This window comes from Callithrix jacchus, chromosome 12, assembly GCF_049354715.1.
Source record: "Callithrix jacchus isolate 240 chromosome 12, calJac240_pri, whole genome shotgun sequence".
Lineage (NCBI taxonomy): Eukaryota > Metazoa > Chordata > Mammalia > Primates > Cebidae > Callithrix > Callithrix jacchus.
This window is the reverse complement of record NC_133513.1, coordinates 4,805,681-4,825,203: the sequence shown is the minus strand read 5'-3', so window position 1 is coordinate 4,825,203 and position 19,523 is coordinate 4,805,681. Positions and strand designations below refer to the sequence as shown.

The 19,523-nt window shown below is 54.0% G+C and overlaps 1 protein-coding gene and 1 pseudogene across 4 annotated transcripts; one reads left to right on the top strand and one right to left on the bottom strand.

Annotated features, from left to right (window-relative positions):
* Nucleotides 1-1,991: 1,991 nt before the first annotated feature.
* Nucleotides 1,992-12,692, top strand: LOC108594015 (NADH dehydrogenase [ubiquinone] 1 beta subcomplex subunit 2, mitochondrial pseudogene; annotated as a pseudogene). The gene is made up of 3 exons (XR_013524532.1): nt 1,992-2,352; nt 8,834-8,891; nt 11,297-12,692. The product of XR_013524532.1 is annotated as an NADH dehydrogenase [ubiquinone] 1 beta subcomplex subunit 2, mitochondrial pseudogene (transcript).
* MSRB1 (methionine sulfoxide reductase B1) lies at nt 11,551-18,201 on the bottom strand. Of its 3 annotated transcripts, XR_008475313.2 has the most exons (6): nt 18,089-18,201; nt 15,836-15,984; nt 15,346-15,460; nt 14,324-14,532; nt 14,135-14,227; nt 11,551-12,459 (listed from the first exon to the last, which is right to left on the bottom strand). XR_008475313.2 is itself a non-coding variant. In XM_002755809.6 (4 exons), exons 1-4 carry the CDS (start codon nt 18,141-18,143, stop codon nt 12,428-12,430), a joined length of 351 nt encoding a protein of 116 aa, XP_002755855.3. In that variant the 5' UTR covers nt 18,144-18,201; the 3' UTR covers nt 11,551-12,427. The 3 variants fall into 3 exon arrangements, 1 of the variants encoding a protein (XP_002755855.3); XR_008475312.2 differs by having other exon boundaries at nt 14,135-14,532; XM_002755809.6 differs by lacking the exons at nt 14,135-14,227; nt 14,324-14,532.
* Nucleotides 18,202-19,523: the final 1,322 nt, after the last annotated feature.

Genomic DNA, 19,523 nt, shown 5'->3' with positions numbered 1-19,523 from the left:
CGCCCTCCGGGACCCAGGCCACGGCCTCTGGGCGTCCCAGGGTGCAGGGGCGGCTGCAGGGGATTGCTGGCCTTCACGAAGTGACCGCAACAGGCAGCGCCGTCGCGGCCGCGTGTGCCCTTTCCAGGGTCACCGGAGCTGGGGGCGGGGCGGCGCGGAGGGTGGGAAAGGTAGGCGTGAGTGGGGCGTGGGTGGAAGCAGGACGCCCCCATCCCCTTCTCCAGGGCGGCGGGGTGGGACCTAGGCTGCCCGGACCTGGCCCGCCCACAGGGCCAGACCCTGCGTTTCCACCTCCCAGGCCTCTTTCCTCGCCCACCGCGCTTCCCGACCACCCAGACGGCTCCCAGCTGCCTTCCCCCAGCCAGAGCCCTCTCTGCAAAGTGATGCCCAGACCGGGTCGCTCCCTGGAAGGTTCCCACAGCCCTCGCCTGCGCTCACCTGGGCTGACCCCACCTCTCCAGTTTGATTTCCTCTGTCATAATTACAGTTGGCTTGTTTCTTCTTGAGAAGGGGGGCCTCTGATACCTGGGCTGGAGTGCAGTGGCACGACCATGGCTCGCTGCAGCCTCCAATTCCTGGACTCAAGGGATCCTCCCAGCTCAGCCTCCCGGATAGCTAGGACTACAGGTTTGTTACTACACCCAGCTGAGTTTTGCAGTTTTAGTAGAGACGGGTTTTTGCCATGTTGTCCAGGATGGTCTGGAGCTCGTGGGCTTAAATGACCCACCTGCCTTGGCCTCCCAAAGTGCTGGGATTATAGGCCTGAGACCAGGCTGGCCTTGAATTCCTGGGCCGAGGAATCCCCCGCCCCAGCTTCCCAGAGTGCTGGGATTACAGGTGTGAGCTCCTGAGCTCCGTCAGTTGTGTGTTTGTGTGTTTGTTTGGAGATGGAGTCTCACTCTGTCACCAGGCTGGAGTGCAGTGGCATGATCTTTGTTCACTGCAACCTCCTCCTCCCAGGTTCAAGCGATTCTCCTGGCTCAGCCTCCCTAGTAGCTGGGACTACAGGCGTGTGCCACCATGCCTGGCTAATTTTTGTATTTTTAGTAGAGACAGGTTTCACCATGTTGGCCAGGATGGTCTCGATCTCTTGACCTCGTGATCCTCCTGCCTCAGCCTCCTAAAGTGCTGGGATTACAGGCATGAGCCACCATGCCTAGCCAACATTGTTACAAATTGAGCTGGGCCAGGCTAGTGGGCAAGAATCAGTTTGCAGGGCCCAGTTATCCATTGGGGGAGGTGGACAGGAACTAGTAACAAATCGCCTTCTGTCTGTGCTGATTTCTCCAGGAAGACCCAAGGGAAAGAGTGATGGTGACTGGAAGCAGGCTGGGGCCACCCCTCCTCAGGAGAGAGGTCTGGCTCCTCTGGCAAACCCTGCAGCCCCAGGCAGCCTCCCAGCAGGCGTGGGACTGAATACTGGGGAAGCGTCCTTCCCGACGCTGGGAATCTGGTCTGCCCTGGCAAATCCTGTGCAGCCAGCCCCACAACCCTTCTCTGTCAGTGTCCCTGGGTTCAGCAAGCCACCGTGAGGCCAGTGATGCCTTTCCACTCCAGCCTTGTCTGCAGAAAAGATGGAATTATGAGGTAGGCACTCAGGTTCCCCAGGGTGGGAGCACCCTCCAGGCACCCATTCTTCTGTGACCATCACCGCATGTTCTCTGGGTCCTTATCATAAAGAACATTCACCAAGCACTTAGGAGCTCAGTGCTCAGGGAGTGGGGCAAGTGCCAACTTTAATACAGTAGGGAAGTGAGGCTTGCAGGATCACGGGGCCTGGATTCCTGCTAAGGTCACCTACTAGGAGGGGACACAGGTGGCTTTTTTTTTCCCTGATATTGGGTCTTGCTCTGTGGCCCAGGCTGGAGTGCAGTGGTGTGTAGTTCACTGCAGCCTTGACCTCCTGTGCTGAAGAGATCCTCCCACCTCAGCCTCCTGAGTAACTGGGACCACAGGTGTGCACCACCATGCCTGACTAATTAAAAGTTTTTGGGCCGGGGACAATGGGGTGGACATGGCCAAGCGTATTGGCTCTGACTTGGCTGGTGTCTTTCGCTGGCGTTGGAGGCCTCCTTTTCAGAAGCCACCGCGCACGGGCTGCTGGAGATGGAGTCCTTCATGCAGGTGGTGGTGTGCACACTGAGCCCCGGTGTAGACAGTTCCCCCAGCTCACCCAGGTGATCTCGAGTGAGATGTTAAGTGCAGCCATGTGGTTCTGGATTCCCTGGCACTTTGGGCATGACTCAGAAGTCATGTCTCCTGATCCTTCCCAGTGGACAGATGAAGAATTAGGAATCCTCCTGATGACGAAGACTGAAGGTTAGACGCAGACTCACTCTTTACAAGAGCCAGGTGAGAATTTCAAGGATTATCAACTTTATATTGTACATTTAAGTTACAAGTTAGGCTGGGCGCGGTGGCTCACGCCTATAATCCCAGCACTTTGGGAGGCCGAGGTGGCTGGATCCCGAGGTCAAGAGATCGAGACCATCCTGGTCAACATGGTGAAACCCCATCTCTACTAAAAATACAAAAAATTAGCTGGGCATGGTGGTGCGCGCCTGTGGGCCCAGCTACTCAGGAGGCTGAGGCCGGAGAATTGCCTGAACCCAGAAGGCGGAGGTTGCGGTGAGCAGATATCGCGCCATTGCACTCCAGCCTGGGTAACAAGAGCGAAACTCCATCTCAAAAAAAAAAAGTTACAAGTTAAAGTGGCTTGGTCAAGAATGAAAAACAGTTTTTGGTAGATATGGGATCTCACTATGTTGCCCAGGCTGATGTTAAACTCCTGGGCTCAAGTGATTCTCCTACCTCAGCTTCCCAAAGTGCTGGAATTACAAGCATGAGCCACCACACCGGGCCTGGAGCTGGCCTTGAGTCAGCCTTGAGGGTCCTTACAGCCCTTGCTGTTAGCACTGCCCCACCCTAGCAAGGGGCTCCTGCCCTGCCTCAGTTCCCACCAGGGTGAACTGGGAACAGTGGGCCCTTGGGGAGGGCAGGAATGGGGGGCTGGCCTCTCTGTGGAGCCCCTCCCTGGGAGGAAACCACATCCTTTATGAGCTCAGGCTAATCAGGCAGCCAAAGTGGAGAAACCCTACACAGGCCAGGCTCGGTGGCTCACGCCTGTAATCCCAGCACTTTGGGAGGCCGAGGCGGGTGGATCACGAGGCCAAGAGATAGAGACCATCCTGGTCAACATGGTGAAACCCTGTCTCTACTAAAAATACAAAAAATTAGCTGGGTATGGTGGCGTGTGCCTGTAATCCCAGCTACTCAGGAGGCTGAGGCAGGAGAATTGCCTGAACCCAGGAGGCAGAGGTTGTGGTGAGCCGAGATTGCGCCATTGCACTCCAGCCTGGGTAACAGGAGTGAAACTCCGTCTCAAAAAAAAAAAAAGAAAGAAAAAGAAAAACCCCACACAAATCAAGGACAGCTGGGCCTGCCCTCTGGCCGCAGCCCCCTCCTCTCGCTCTCCTCACAGGAATCCTGGCAGGCAGTGCGCAGTGGGGGTGCAGATCAGATGGGGCAGAGCGGGTCTCGGGGTGGAGGGTGTGGTTCTCAGGGAGAGGAAGTTCTCAAAGCTCCTCCTCGCTGTGTGAAGTCTGCCCCAGCTGTCCCCTATGGAAGGCCAGGCCACTAATCATTTTCCAGAGTGGGGCCACAGCTCACAGGCACTGCCTTTACCTGTGAGGGCTCAGGCTGGGGGTGCCCACCCTGGGGAGGGGACAGACTGGGAAAGAGGTAGAGAGGGGTGTCAGGGAGGGAGGGACACACAACATGCACATGCATACGTGCACGCGCAGTCACTTAGTCACTCAACAAACATGAGCTCTCACTCTGGTCAGGCATGGAGCCATGAAAGGAATCAAGACTGAACCTGTCACTGCCCTTGTAGAGCTCATGAGTAGGTGGAAACAGGGATCAAAATTACCCACAAAGAAATAGTTACAGTTGCTGGGCCCGGTGGCTCAGGCCTATAATCCCAGCGCTTTGGGAGGCCGAGGCAGGTGGATCGCCTGAGGTCAGGAGTTCGAGACCAGCCTGGCCAACATAGTGAAACTCCATGTCTACTAAAAATACAAAAAAATTAGCCGGGTGTGGTGGCAGTCACCTGTAATCCCAGCTACTCGGAAGGCTGAGCCAGGAGAATGGCCTGAACCTGGGAGGTGGAAGTTCAGTGAGCCAAGAAGATTTTGCCGCTGTACTCCAGCCTGGGCAACAAGAGTGAAACTTTGTCTCAAAGAAAAAGAAAAGAAAAATCGAAGAAATAGTTACAGTCTGTGACGGCGGGGGCGGCACAGATGTAGCCAGAATGCTGGTCCTGGGTCTGAGGCCGGGCAGGGCCTTCCTCCCAGCATGGCCTGGCTCCCCAGCGTGGGTGAGTAGGTCTCAAATGAGACCTTCCCCACCTCTTCCCCTCTCTGTTTCCTCCTGCTCTGGCCCTCCTTGTCACCTCCCCAAGGGAAGAGGTTTACTGGGCCCAGCAGCGGGAGCAGCACAGCACATCTCCCCTCCCAGATCCTCTCCCAGCCACGACATCAGGCTGACCCTCTGCGAGTCTCACAGCTGGAGGATGGAAAGACAGAACATCTTCCTAGTCGTCTGGCTTAGACAGGGGTCAAGATGAGCTCGGGCAGTGTGGACCCTCAGAACCCCCGGGGCCTTGGGAGATCTGGCTGGGCAGAAGGAACTTGTTGATGTCTGTTTCGTGACAGAGAAGGACATTCAAAACACAGAGCAAGATACAAGGAACCCTCCCAGGCTCAAGCCGTCCTCACGCCCCGGCCTTCCAAAGTGCTGAGATTACAGGTTTTGAGACCCTGTCTCAAAAAAACCAATACCCCAGCCAGGCGCAGTAGTTCACACTTGTAATCCTGGCAGTTCGGGAGGCCGAGGCGGGTGGATCACGAAGTCAGGAGACCAAGACCATCCTGGCCAATATGGTAAAACCCCTTCTCTACGAAAAATACAAAAATTAGCTGGGCGTGGTGGCACATGCCTGTAGTCCCAGCTACTTGGGAGGCTGAGGCAGGAGAATTGCTTGAACCCTGGAGGCAGAGGTTGCAGTCAGCTGAGATCGCGCCACTGCACTCCACCCTGGTGACAGCGAGACTCCTTCTCAAAAAAAAAAAAAAATTAACCAGCTACTCTAGGGGCTGAGGCAGGAGAATCACCTGAACCCTGGAGGCAGAGGTTGCAGTGAACTGAGATCACACCCCTGCACTCCAGCCTGGGTGACAGAGTAAGACTCTGTCTCAAAAAAAAAAGTTCAGTCGGCTTCCATCTGTTTCACTTCTGGGAACACGATGGTCCACGGGTCAACGCCGTGGGTCTCTGTGAGTCAGATTACTGTATAGGGCTGAGGGCTCCACAGGGTCGTGGGGTGTCCCTTATGCTGTGCTGAGACGCAGGATCTGATAAATAAAGAGACAGGACACAGAAGTACAAGGAAAACGCAGCTGGGCTCGGGGGGCCACGCCACCTATGAGCGGAGTCAAGTGAGGCCCCGAATGTCCAGAAGCATCAGTATTTATTGCATATAGGTTAGTGGGCAGGGCAGTGAGTGAAGTCATCTTTAAGGATAGTGATAGGGTCGTGGGCAATAAAACATGGGGTCCACCCCCATTAGGTCACTTAGGCCAGGAGGTGGACAGTGCGCAGCAAGGGGCCTGTTCCCACAAAGGCAAGGGCTGTGTGCAGTAAGGGGTCAACCCCCATTAGGTCACCTAGGCTTGAAGGTGGGCCGTGCTCAGTGAAGAGGATGCAGTGTGCAATACCTCTATCTATGGGCAAACTACTTCTAAGAAGCTTTATAGGAGGATGCTTTAGGTCACACAGCAGTGACAGAGCTGTCAGGGTTACCGCCACCTGCTGGCAGTTTCCAGTGGGTTCTATGGGAAGATGGTTTTCTTTTTCTTTTTTTTTTTTTTGAGACGGAGTTTTGCTCTTGTTACCCAGGCAGGAGTGCAATGGTGCGATCTCGGCTCACCGCAACCTCCATCCCCTGGGTTTGGGCAATTCTCCTGCCTCAGCCTCCAGAGTAGCTGGGATTACAGGCACGCGCCACCATGCCCAGCTAATTTTTTGTATTTTTAGTAGAGACGGGGTTTCACCGTGTTGACCAGGATGGTCTTGATCTCTTGACCTCGTGATCCACCTGCCTCGGCCTCCCAGAGTGCTGGGATTACAGGCTTGAGCCACCGCGCCCGGCCTGGGAAGATGCTTTTCAAGCAGCACAGTAGCAAGAGCTGATAAAGTTCACAGTCACAAGGTGGATTGCCAGTCTGAGGGCAGCGTTCCTGAAGAACTGGAGCAAGGTCCTACAGCTCCTTTATCAGGAGGAGTGGCTCTCGCCCCAAGCCCGCCATACAGCGGGTATCTTTACGATACTGAACGCCGCTGCCTGGGCCATGGGTTCTTGTCCTGGTATAACTGTTTTCCCTTAAATCATGCTCTGCACTGTATGTGCTCTAGGCATTCCTCTGACTATAAGCTGCTTATTCCTTAATTCATGCTCTGTACCATGTCTGCTCTAGGCATTTCTCCGATTATGAACTAAGATATAGTTTTATATATATATATATATATATATGGAAATAACTGAGTGGTAAGATATTCTTTAGGCGCTCATTCTATGAACTAATATATGATTATATAGAGAAGATTGTATAAAGGGAAATAACTGAGTGGTAAGACTATAAACAGATATTCTTCCGGCCTTAATCGTGCCAAGGTTCTGCTTAGCTCTCCTTCCTCAGTGCCTAGATGGGGGCTACCCACATTGCTGTGATCACTGATTGAATGCTGTTCACTGTGGCAGCCACGCGCACCTTGTTTTGAGCCTTTGAGCCCTGCCACCTGGCCCCTGTTACCCGGGATCCAGCTACTCCCCTCCACGTAGGTTTCCCAAGCCAGGGACTGCAGTGGCCAGTATAATTCCAGACCTGCAGGAGAAAAGCGATCACAGAGCTCTTGAAGGAGGCGTGCTCCCCTCACAAATTTATTTCTCATGGTGTTAGTAAGAGGCGTGTCCTCCCAGGGTGGGCGAGTAGGTTTCAAATGATAAATCCACTCTGACGCTCCAACCTCCCCAGCTTTTGAGTCCCATTCTCTACCGTGCACAGAGGCAGGCCGGGCATTTCAGCCTCACTCTGTAGGTCACTTTTTGGTCTATGTTGTAGGTCACCAACCAACCAACCAGTCAGAGCCTTTTTTTTTTCGAGACAGTATCTCGCTCTGTCACCCAGGCTGGAGTGCAATGGTGTGGTCCTGGCTCACTGCAACCTCCACCTTCTGGGTTCAGGCGATTCTCCTGCCTCAGCCTCCCGAGTAGCTGGGATTACAGGTGCCTGCCACCATGCCTGGATAACTGTTGTGTTTTTAGTAGAAACAGGGTTTCACCATGTTGGCCAGGCTGGTTTCAAACTCCTGACCTCATGATCTTCCCACTTCGCCTTCCCAAAGTGCTGGGATTACAGGTATGAGCCACTACACCTGGCCCCAGTCAGAGCCCTTTCCAGCCCCAGGAGTGGCAGCCTGAAGTCCAGAACCTCTGCTTAGTGAACCCGTGTCAATCAATGCTACCTGACCCAATCTTCTATTCCTTCCCCGATTATCTCTGCTGTAAGGTCTCCTGGCTCCCCCTGCTTGCTTGCTTGCCTTTTTTTTTTTTTTTTTGAGACAGAGTCTTGCTCTGTTGGCCCAGGCTGGAGTGCACCGGTGCCATCTCAACTCCCTGCAACCTCCACCTCCTGGGTGTAAGTGATTCTTGTCCCTCAGCCTCCCAAGTAGCTGGGATTACAGGTGCCCGCCACCATGCCTGGCTAATTTTGGTATTTTTAGTTGAGACAGGGTTTCACCATGTTGGCCAGGCTGGTCTCGAACTCCTGACCTCAAGTTATCTACCTGCTTGGCCTCCCAAAGTACTGGCATTACACGCGTGAGCCACCGTGCCCAGCCTCACCTGCTTTCTGTGTCATGACCAAATATCACGAAGTACAGCCAGACGTGGTGGCTCACACCTGTAATCCCAGCACTTTGGGAGGCTGTTGGAAACAGATGCTCAGTGCCGCAGAGAAAAATCAGCACTGAGACAAGGGATGTTTCAGCAACGCCAGTTTTACTTCCTGGACTGCAGGAAGGGGACCCTCCTCTCTGGCTATCCTGCCAGGAGAGTACAGTGAACTAAGGAAAACAGACACATTTATCCCTTATGCATTTGGGGTCATCCTTACCGCTGTGTCTGATCATCATTGGCTGGAGCCAGACCTCACAATCTAAACTAAAACCTGATTGGCTAAAAACTAAAACTTTTATAAACAGGTAAAACGAATGGAGAGCTGGGACAGGCCTGTGAGCACGTACGGCACAGATATCCTGGTTAAAGTACAAGGACATAGAATGTACTACGTGCCCATAAGCATGCTGTGTCTAGAGGCTGGGCACGGTGGCTCACGCCTGTAATCCCAGCACTTTGGGAGGCCAAGGCGGGTGGATCACCAGGTCAAGAGATCGAGACCATCTTGGTCAACAAGGTGAAACCCCGTCTCTATTAAAAATACAAAAATTAGCTGGGCATGGTGGTGCGTGCTTGTAGTCCCAGCTACTCGGGAGACTGAGGCAGGAGAATTGCTTGAACCCAGAAGGCGGAGGTTGCAGTGAGCCAAGATTGTGCCATTGCACTCCAGTCTGGGTAACAACAGCAAAACTCCGTCTCAAAAAAAAAAGCATGGTGTGTCTAACAGCTACATAGGATGAGGCTTAAAGTTATTAGCACACTTACATTTTTAACAAGAAAGGAAACTTAGAAAAGGAACTTTTCTACTTCCCACAGAGGCCAAAGCAGGAGGATCCCTTGAGCCTAGGAAGTAAAGACCAGCCTGGGAAACATGGTAAAGCCTTATCTCTATTTTGTTTTAAATTAAATAAAAAGGTCAGGTGCAGTGGCTCACACCTGTAATCCCAACACTTTAGGAGGCTGAGGTGGGCAGATCACAAGGTCAGGAGTTTATGACCAGCCTGGCCAACAAGGTGAAAACCTGTCTCTACTAAAACTACAAAAATTAGCTGGACATGGTGGCACGTGCCTGTAATCCCAGCTACTAAGGAGGCTGAGGCAGGAGAACTGCTTGAACCAGAACCCTAGAGGCGGAGATCATGCCACTGCACTCCAGCCTGGGCTACAGAGCGAGACTCCATCTCAAAAAAAAAAAAAAAAAAATTTTTTTAATTGAGGCTGGGTGCAGTGTTTGAGACCAGCCTGTTCAACGTGGAGAAACCCCATCTCTACTAAAAATTCAAAAATTAGCTGGGCATGGTGGTGCACGCCTGTAATCGCAGCTACTTGGGAAGCTGAGGCAGGAGAATCACTTGAACCCAGGAGGCAGAGGTTGCAGTGAGCCAAGATGGTGCCACTGCACTTTCAGCCTGGATGACAGAGCAAGACTCCGTCTCAAAAAAGAAAACACATCTAGGTTGTTGGCTAAAACACAGAAACAAACTGGCCCAGCCCTGAACCAAATCCCTTAAACTCCAATATCCATCCCACACCCTGCCCCCTTGCTGCAGAGATCGTGAGGGGGGCACCTCTCTTCTCTCGCTATGTGTTGCACGGATACGCTGCGGCCTTCTGTAAATTCCCCTAACAAATGCACTGGGGGCCGGACGCAGTGGCTCATGCCTGTAATCCCAGCACTTTGGGAGGCCAAGGCGGGTGGATCATGAGGTCAGGAGTTCAAGACCAGCCTGGCCAACATGGTGAAACCCCATCTCTACTAAAAATACAAAAATTAGCTGGGCTTAGTAGAGGGCGCCTGTAATCCCAGCTACTCAGGAGGCTGAGGCAGGAGAATCACTTGAACCCGGGAGGTGGAGGTTGCAGTGAGCTGAGACCATTGCACTCCAGCCTAACAGAGTGCAAAAAAAAATAAAAAATAAAAGTAAATAGGCCGGGCGCGGTGGCTCACGCCTATAATCCAAGCGCTTTGGAGGCCAAGGTGGGCGGATCACCTGAGATCGGGAGTTCAAGACCAGCCTGACCACCATGGTGAAACCCCGTCTTAAATAAATAAATAAATAAAAGTATATAAAAGCTCTGGACACCCTGGTGATCAGTGTTCCTTACTTCAGATCCCAGCCGGCCCCATCTTGGGGCGCTGCCAGCTATGGGTTCTGGAGGACGAAACATCCACCCTTAATATCCATTCCCACCTGCTCCCCTGATTTCTGTGGATATAAATTGGGAAGATACTGCATTTCTTCAGGAGCACGGTGCGCCTTCTCCTGGGTCACACCTTGTTCCACGCCCTCCAGGGCCTGAGGCAGGCCCATGTGTGCTAAGCCCGTGCACATGCTGTGCCCGTCACTGCTGAGCTAAGGCCTCCTCAGAGTCCCCCTCCCGGACCCCATCCCTGGAGTTTCCTCTACACATGCTAGCATCACACAGCTGCATCCCCAGCCATGTTTTTTTTTTGGCAAATTTTTTTTTTTTTTTTTTGAGTTTTGCTCTTGTTGCCCAGTCTGGAGTGCAATGGTGTCATCTCAGCTCACCACAACCTCCACCTCCTGGTTGGAGCAAATTCTCCTGCCTCAGCCTCCTCAGTAGCTGGGATTACAAGCATGTGCCACCACACCCGGCTAATTTTGTATTTTTAGTAGATATGGGGTTTCACCATGTTGGCCAAGCTGGTCTCGAACTCCTGACCTCAGGTGATCTACTCATCTCGGCCTCCCAAAGTGCTGAGATTATATGCATGAGCCACCATGCCTGGCTTAATTAATTTATTTTTAGACTGAGTCTCGCTCTCTTGCCTGGGCTGAAGTACAGTGACGCCATTATCGGCTCACTGTAACCTCCACCTCCCAAGATCAAGCTATTCTCCTTCCCGAGCCTCCTGAGTAGCTGGGAAAACAGGCACGCACCACCACGCCCAGCTAGTATTTGTCCTTTTAGTAGAGACAGGGTTTCACCACGTTGGCCAGGATGATCTTAATCTCTTAACCTCATGATCTGCCTGCCTTGGCCTCCCAAAGTGCTGGGATTACAGGTGTGGCCACCACACCCAGCCCCTTTTTGCACATATTTACTGAAAGGATACTCAGTAAATATTTGGAAAAAAAAGGTTTTTTTGTTTTTTGTTTTGAGATGGAGCATGAGCCACGGCATCCAGCCTCAAAAAAATTTTTTAATTATATAAAGGCCTGACAGTCATGTCCCGGCATCTCTGATGTTAATAAAAACAGCAGGGGCGGGGCACGGTGGCTCTCACGTGTAATCCCAGCATTTTGGAAATCCAAGGTGGGAGGATCACTTGAATCCAGGAGTTCAAGACCAGCCTGGGCAACATAATGAGACCCCATCTCTACAAAAAATGTAAGTGATGCAGCGTGGTGGTGCACACCTGTGGTCCCAGCTACTTGGGAGGCTGAGGTGGGAGAATGGCTTGAACCCACAAGCTCAGGGCTGCAGTGAGCCGTGCTGCGCCACTGCACTCTAGCCTGGATGTCAGAGCCAGACCCCACCACGTCTCAAAAAAGAAGAAAGACAGTATGTCTGGGTGTTTCATTTGTTTATTGATTTCCATCTGATTACTCCAAAAAGAAATTTAAGATGGAGGGTGACTTCAACATCACCCACCCTCCCGTATGGAAAGGCCCCCGAGCATGTCCAGTAAGGCACAGTCACACACCTTTGAAGGGCCTCCCTGCAGGTGTGAACTCAGGGCCCCTGCCCTGTGCTGGTTAGAGGAATGGAGCAACAGCCCTTTCCCAAGCCCGGTGAGGCAAGCTACTTCCGCACAGATGGTGAAATGGGGTTTAGGTTTCTACCCTTGTGGATGAGATGCCCAGGGTCTGCCCATCAGCCTGCCTTCCCAGCAGGTCACAGACCATCCCCTCCCTGGCTGGCCTGGAAGGGTTTGACCAGAGTGGATCATGCAGTGACCAGGGCTGGGGTGGGTGGCAGGGGCAGCCTCCATTTCCATTCTGTCCCCTACACAGCCTGGGAGATGTGGGCATAAGCTTCGGTGAGGATGAGAGTCTGTCTTGGAATTGGGACCCATGGTCTCAGTGAGCAGAGACAGGGCCAGGAAAACAAAGTGGGGGGTGTAACCTCCTTCAGAGACCAGCTGCGCCCAGAGCCCACCTCCTGGAGGCACCTCAAGTGGGTGGGGGTGAGCTAAGTCAGTTGACAGAGTGACTGTGCAGCCCAGGCCTGTCCTGGCAGAAGGCATGGACCATCAGCAAATGAGTGTCTTTTCCAAGAAACAAGGTCTGGTTCAGAGCTGGGGCCTCAGGAGCTTCCTCAGATGTTTCAAGCACAGGCCCTGCTGACTTCCTGTCTTGATGCCTAGGGTCCCAACTCCAAGGTGGAATGGCCAGCGTGTGGCCTCAGTGCGGTGGCCATCTGGGGTGGGTATGGGCTGCCTGCCTACTGCCCCTGGGACGCAGAAGTTTCTTTGCCTAAAAGAAAGGAGAGAAGTGAGAGAAAAACAAGTCTCCGTTCCCTGAGCCCTTCACCTCTGCCCTGGCCTGCAGGCCACAGGAGCTCAAAGGACCAGATGCCCGACTCATGGGAGTCTGTGCACCCCATTTTGTTCTGAGATCCACAGGGGAACCCAGCGTCTCTCCTCCCTCCACTCACACGAAGGACAAATAATGACAAAAGAATAAAAATATCATTGCAGGTTTACCACGGATATTCACCAGGCTGCTCGCTTCACCTCACAGCACTGCAATGGCCATGAGCGTGTGCTGTTAACAACCCCATTTCAGGCCAGGCATGGTGGCTCACACCTGCAACCCCAGCACTTTGGGAGGCCAAGGCCCAGACGAGTTTAAGAACAGCTTGAATTAGCTGGGCACAGTGGCACGTGCCTGTAGTCCCAGCTACTCAGGAGGCTGAGGCAGGAGAATTGCCTGAACCCAGGAGGCAGAGGTTGTGGTGAGCCAAGATCGCGCCATTGCACTCCAGCCTGGGTAACAAGAGCGAAACTCGGTCTCAAAAAAAAAAAAAAAAAAAAGACCAGCTTGGGCAACATAGTGAGACCCCCATCTCTACAAAAAATTTTAAAAAACTGACCAGTTACAGGGGCTCACATCTGTAATCTCAGCACCATGGGAGGCGAAGGCAGGTGGATCACCTGAGGTCAGGAGTTCCAGATCAGCCTGACCAACATGGTGAAACCCTGTCTCTACTAAAAGTACAAAAATTAGTCAGGTATAGTGGTGCGCATCTGTAATCCCAGCTACTCAGGAGGCTGAGGCAAGAAAATTGCTTGAACCCAGGAGGCGGAGGCTGCAGTGAGCTGCGATCAGCCATTGCACTCCAGCCTGGGTGACAGAACAAAACTGTCTCAAAAAAAAAATTTTTTTTAATTAACCAGGTATGGGCCAGGCGTGGTGGTTCACACCTATAAACCCAGCACTTTGGGAGGCCAAGGCGGGCAGATCACCTGAGGTCATGAGATCGAGACCAGTCTGGCCAACATGGAGAAACCCCATCTCTACTAAAAATACAAAATTAGTCCAGCGTAGTGGCACGTGCCTGTAGTCCCAGCTACTCAAGAGGCTGAGACAGGAGAATCGCCTGAACCCGGGAGGCAGAGGTTGTGGTGAGCCGAGATCACGCCATTGCACTCCAGCCTGAGCAACAAGAGCGAAACTCTGTCTCAAAAAAAAAAAAATTAATCAGGTGTGCTGACATGCACTTTAGACCTAGCTACCAGGGGGGCTGACACAGGAGCGGTGCTTGAGCCCAGGAGTTTGAGCCTGCAGTAAGCCTTGTTCCATCCACTGCACTCCAGCCTGGGTGGCAGAGTCAGGCCCCATCTCTTTTTTTTTTTTTTGAGACGGAGTTTCGCTCTTGTTACCCAGGCTGGAGTGCAATGGCGTGATCTCGGCTCACTGCCACCTCCGCCTCCTGGGTTCAGGCAATTCTCCTGCCTCAGCCTCCCGAGTAGCTGGGACTACAGATGCACACCACCATGCCCAGCTAATTTTTTTTTTTTTTAGTAGAGATGGGGTTTCACCATGTTGACCAGGATGGTCTCGATCTCTTGACCTCGTGATCCACCCCATCTCAAAAAATTGAATTTAAATTTAAATTTAAGAAAAAGCTGGGCACAGTGGCTCACACCTATAATCCGAGCACTTTGGGAGGCCAAAGTGGACAGATCTCTTGAGCCCAGGCATTCGAGACCAGCCTGGGGAACACAGTTAGACTTCATCTCTACAAAAAAAAAAAAGAAAAGAAAATATCAGCAAATACAAATTTTTTAAAATGAAAAAATTTTAAAGAGAATGAAGCTGAGAATAGGGAACTGGCCACAGTCCTATGGATGTTGAGGGAAGAGCTGGGATTCCAACGCAGAGCTCAGGGAAGAGTCTCGGGGAGGCTGCGCCTGTAGACAGACGTGCAGTGATGCCTGAGGATCTGTGTAGCGGGAGGGCAGTGGGCCAGAGAGGAGCTGTGCTCAGGTGAAACACACAGAGATGACACACGGCACCAGGCACAAGCTCCCACCGCTAAGAACACTGCGGACAAGAATGAGGATTCATCAGCCGGGCTCGGGGGCTCACACCTGTAATCCCAGCACTTTGGAGGCTGGGGTGGGCGAATCACCTGAGGTCAGGAGTTCAAGACCAGCCTGGCCAACATGGTGAAACCCCGTTTCTACTGAAAATACAAAAAGTAGCTGGGTGTGATGGCGCGCGCCTGTTATCCCAGCTACTCGGGAGGCTGAGACAGAAGAATTGTTTGAACCTGGGAGGCGGAGGTTGCAGTGAGCCGAGATGGCTTCCAGCTTGCCCAACAGAGCAAGACCCTGTCTCAAAAAAAAAAAAAGAATGAGGAATCATCAACCTATTATGGTATGACAGGCGCAGGTGCACATGACACCTGCACATGACACATGATGTCCTCCCCAGCCCTGCTACCATGTCCAATCCACAGAGGAGGAGGCAGACTCAGAGCGCTGCAAAGCAAGGCCACAGTCCCAGCCAGGGAGACACGGCTGCACAGACCAGAGCCTCAGCCTTTGTCTGCCCCACTCCGGACACTAGCCTCAGGGAAAGGCCACACCTCCTGAGAAAAACATTTGCCACATTCTCATTCCAATGCCCCTTGTTGGTATACTCATGATCAACCAGGCGAGGAAGCAGAACACGGGCCCCCTTGTCCCTGCCCTGCAGCCACCTTTCAGGAGGACCCTGAGCAGTTCCCAGGCAGCATGACTTGGTGGCCCCGTACCTTGTCATGGTAAGTGGATGGGCACAAAACAATGGAAGCCCCAACCCTGGGCTCAAAGGCCAACAGGCCTAGCCCCCAGCTGTGCAAGGCAAGCTCACCTTTAGGGATGAACTTCAGCGAGCTGCTGAATATTCAGAATCGGGACTGCCCCAGCTTGGGGCCGTCGTTCAGGAACTCGTGGCCCAACCCGTTGCCACACTTGCCACAGGACACCTGGAAAGATCACAAGGCAGCTTCATGAGCTTCCGGCCATGAAACAGCCGCAGTAAAGGCCCTCAGTGGGGCCGGCAGATGGTGTTTCTTCACACGCATCCATTTCCCAAGCGGATCCCCAATGTAAGAGGTTGATCTTTGTCCTGGAGCCTGGACAGGAACTCTGTCCTGTCTTCCACATTTGCACCAGAAGGCCAGGCTCTCCTGATAGCCTGGGGTGGCAGCTCCCTGGTGAAGGCCACAGGCCTGGAACAGACAGCCTCCAAGCCCCTGGAGCCACGGGGCAAGCAGAGGGAGGAAGGTGAGGCGGGCTCTTTGCTCTCCCTGGCCACCCCCATGCCTCCCCCATCCCCCCCGATCCCCGTGGCCTCTCACCTTCAAGGCTTCAGGTCGATTGCGCTCTGGACGCTTGGCCACGCTGTCGGCGTGAATGGTCTCAGTGAACGCCGGCCATGGGGACGAGTGTGCATACTTCGAGCGGCTGGAGAACAGCTCATAGCCACACTTGGCACACACGTAAATGCCTGTGGTGAAAGGAGAGGCAAGTGTGGAGTTGTCAGCTCTGGCCTTTCTGGGGTCACGCTCCCAAATCCATAGGCCCAGGCCAAAGGCAGCGCTGTCCCTGTTCCCAGGGTGGGCCCCACACTCCGTCCCCATGTACCCGACATGGGCGACTTGCATTGAGCTCATGTTTAGTCGATGTGCCAGAGACTGGGGAGTCATCTTTCACAATTATCTCCTTCTTCACATACTCCCATGATGGGGCTTCTCCTACCATTTCCATCTTTGCTTGGTGATGCAAAGACACCCAGCTACAGCGCGAGCAGTGTGAAGGAACCTGGGCAGTCCGATGAGGATACGGAGCTCCCCCTCGCCCCCCGCCAACCCTCCAGGGGACACACACAGCAGGGGCCTTGATGTGGCCCAAACACCTGGTCCCTCTCCCTTCTCAAGTGGCCCTCCCTGCTGCCCAACAAGCCCCTAAGCTGGACACCCAGGCACTGCCCTGCTCTCCAGGCAGGAAGAGAACAGTTCCAGAGAAAGGCCTCCAGGCCACACAGGAGCCCAGGAAGAAAGAGGGCTGGGGAAGACAGATTTCAGCCTACCCACAAAGGATCACGTTGGAGTGAGGAAAGCTGCCAAACTTGGCCGGGTGCGGCGGCTCAGACCTGTAATCCCAGCACTTTGGCCGGGCGCGGTGGCTCACACCTGTAATCCCAGCACTTTGGCCAGGCACGGTGGCTCACACCTGTAATCCCAGCACTTTGGCCGGGCGCGGTGGCTCACACCTATAATCCCAGCACTTTGGGAGGCTGAGGCGGGTGGATCACGAGGTCAAGAGATCAAGACTATCCTGGTCAACAAGGTGAAACCCCGTCTCTACTAAAAATAGAAAAATTAGCTGGGCATGGTGGCACGTGCCTGTAGTCCCAGCTACTCGGGAGGCTGAGGCAGGAGAATTGCTTGAACCCAGGAGGCAGAGGTTGCGGTGAGCCGAGATCGTGCCATTGCACTCCAGTCTGGGTAACAACAGCAAAACTCCGTCTCAAAAAAAAAAAAAAGGTTGCCAAACTGACTTGCAGAACCGTTTGAAGGACTAAAAACAGGAACCTCCAGGGGTGGTAAGTCACCTCTCACCCATCACCTGGGGATAGCCTCCCATGGAGACTACACTACCCAGCCTTTTCCAGGAACTGGAGAAAAAGCAAAGAGGAGCCAGCAGCTGCCGTGGGAGAGGAGTTTCTGGCTTGGCGGAGCAGCCTGAGGACAACTGGGGTCCACATCCGGAGAGTCTTGTTGAGGGAGGTTTGCCGGGTGGTCCTGTGCCACAGCCCAGTCCCCTACAGGGTTGACACCCAGCAGATCCGCCCCAACATCTAAAATGTGCCTGTGGATGTGTTTTTACCAAATTAGTCCACTACGAGGCCAGCCCAGCCCCCAGGGCCTCTCACAGCTTGGGGCCAGTGCTGAGGGCTGGCCATGCCCCAAACCACCCCACCCTGTCTCCCTGGTCAAACTCCACTGGCCGTTGGCAGGGGCCTGGTGGCACTCCTGATTCCCCAATCTGGAGTCCCAGGTGAGGAGGAACCTGGGCTGGCACATTAAAATCTGAAGGGGACATTCTGTGCTTGCTGGACTCCTCCCACAGATCCCTGACCTGGTGTAATGGGAAAGGCCAGGGTAACACCTGTGGGATGCGGCCACAGGAGCTGGCCCTGGAGAAAAACTTCTGTCGCGCCTCTCCAAAGTCCCGACCCTAACCGGAATTCCCCCGCCGCCATCACTTTGGAGTGAATGGGCAGGGAAGGCGTACCACCCCCACGTACCCCGGTCTCTTCGACTCGCCTCACCCGAAAGGGCACGTTCACACTCGAGGCCTGCCCTCTTCAAGGACGGTGACCCCCCAATGCTCCCTCTCATCGGGTACCCCACTCTCCGCGCCCCCAGGATTCCCCTTCCTCCGCAGTCCTCTTGACTTAAGTTCGCTTCTCCCTGGCGGCCACACTCACCCCCATTCCCAGCTTAGATGAGACATCACCCCCGGAGGATGGCGGCGCCCCTTCTACTGCGCGTCCCCGCCACCCTCCCCCCAGCTCTGCCCTCCCTGCGAGAGGCCACACGACCAACCCGGCTCAAAGTGATTCTGGAAAACCTCGCCCCCGAAGAAGCTGCAGAACGACATGGCGCCACCGTAACCGCAACACACTTGCTGCCGCAAATAGACCCAAGGCTATCGACCCAATGACCTCCGGGACCCCCGCCCGCCTCCCCCCGTCCCGAGGACCAATCGCTTCCCGAGATGCGAATCCCGGCTTCCGCCTCTGGGAGGCCCCGCCCCTCCTGACGACTGGTCCAATCCAATCTTCCCAGCAGGCCCCGCCCACCGGTAACTCCGGAGGACCTTTTTTGGCTTGTTTCCCTGAGGCCCCGCCCCCTCCCAATTGCAGGTCCAATCCCATTTTCCCAGTAGTCCCCACCCATCAATAACTCCCAGAGACCACTCCTGGGCCTTCTCCTCGAGGCCCCGCCCCTCCCGGGGGTCGGTCCAATCCCATCTTCCCAGCAGGCCCCGCCCATAGTAACTCCCCGGGACCACTTCTGGGCTGTTTCCCCGAGGCCCCGCCCCTGTCTCCCCGTGAGCTCTGGTGGCCGGGGGCCCACTTGGGGCCTGGCCAGGTAAGTGGTGGCGCGCAACCTAGGGCCGTGTTTTCCCCGTTCAGTCCCCGGTGCTAAGCCCCGAGCCACCGCAGGTCAGGCAGCCTTTCCTCGCCCAGCTGAAACTGCCTTTGCAAATTATGACTGAGTCGGTGAAAGGGCTGTCACCTGAGCGACTCGATCTTGCTTCTAGCCTCCAAGCTGTCCTTGTTCATCCCTGGCGGTAGACTGAAATAACTGGGAGGAACTCCGATTATAGTTTATAGTTTAAAACAGAGACGGTAACAGCCCTTTCCCAAAGCACACCTCCGTGCCTGGGTTACTAGGTTGTCTTGTTAGGGCCGGAAGCCACGAGATTAGAAATTATGGTTTAGGGGTCATGCAGCTGGAGGCTACGAGATTCTGCCCCTAACCTGCTCCTAAGATCAGTGCTTCAGATATTTTGCTGGCCCTGCACTTGATGGGTCAGCTGGCCCCACCCAGAATGATAAACTGGCTCATCCCATCTTGCCACCCCCACCCAGGAACTGACTGAGGGAAAGAAGACAGCTTCGACTCCCTATGATTTTATCCCTGACCAGTCAGCACTCCTGGCTCACTGGCTTCCCCACACCCTGCAGAGAAGACAGGTCAGTTATCCTTAAAACTCTGCTCTCTGTTCAGGCCGGTGGCTCATGCCTGTAATCCCAGCACTTCGGGAGGCTGAGTCAGCCAGATCACGAGGTCAGGAGTTTGAGACCAGTCTGGCCAACATGGCAAAACCCCGTCTCTACTCAAAATACAAAAATTAGCCTGGCGTGGTGGCAGGCGCCTGTAATCCCAGCTACTCAGCAGGCTGAGGCAAGAGAATCACTCAAACCCAGGAGGCAGAGGTTGCAGCGAGCCGAGATTGTGCCATTACACTCCG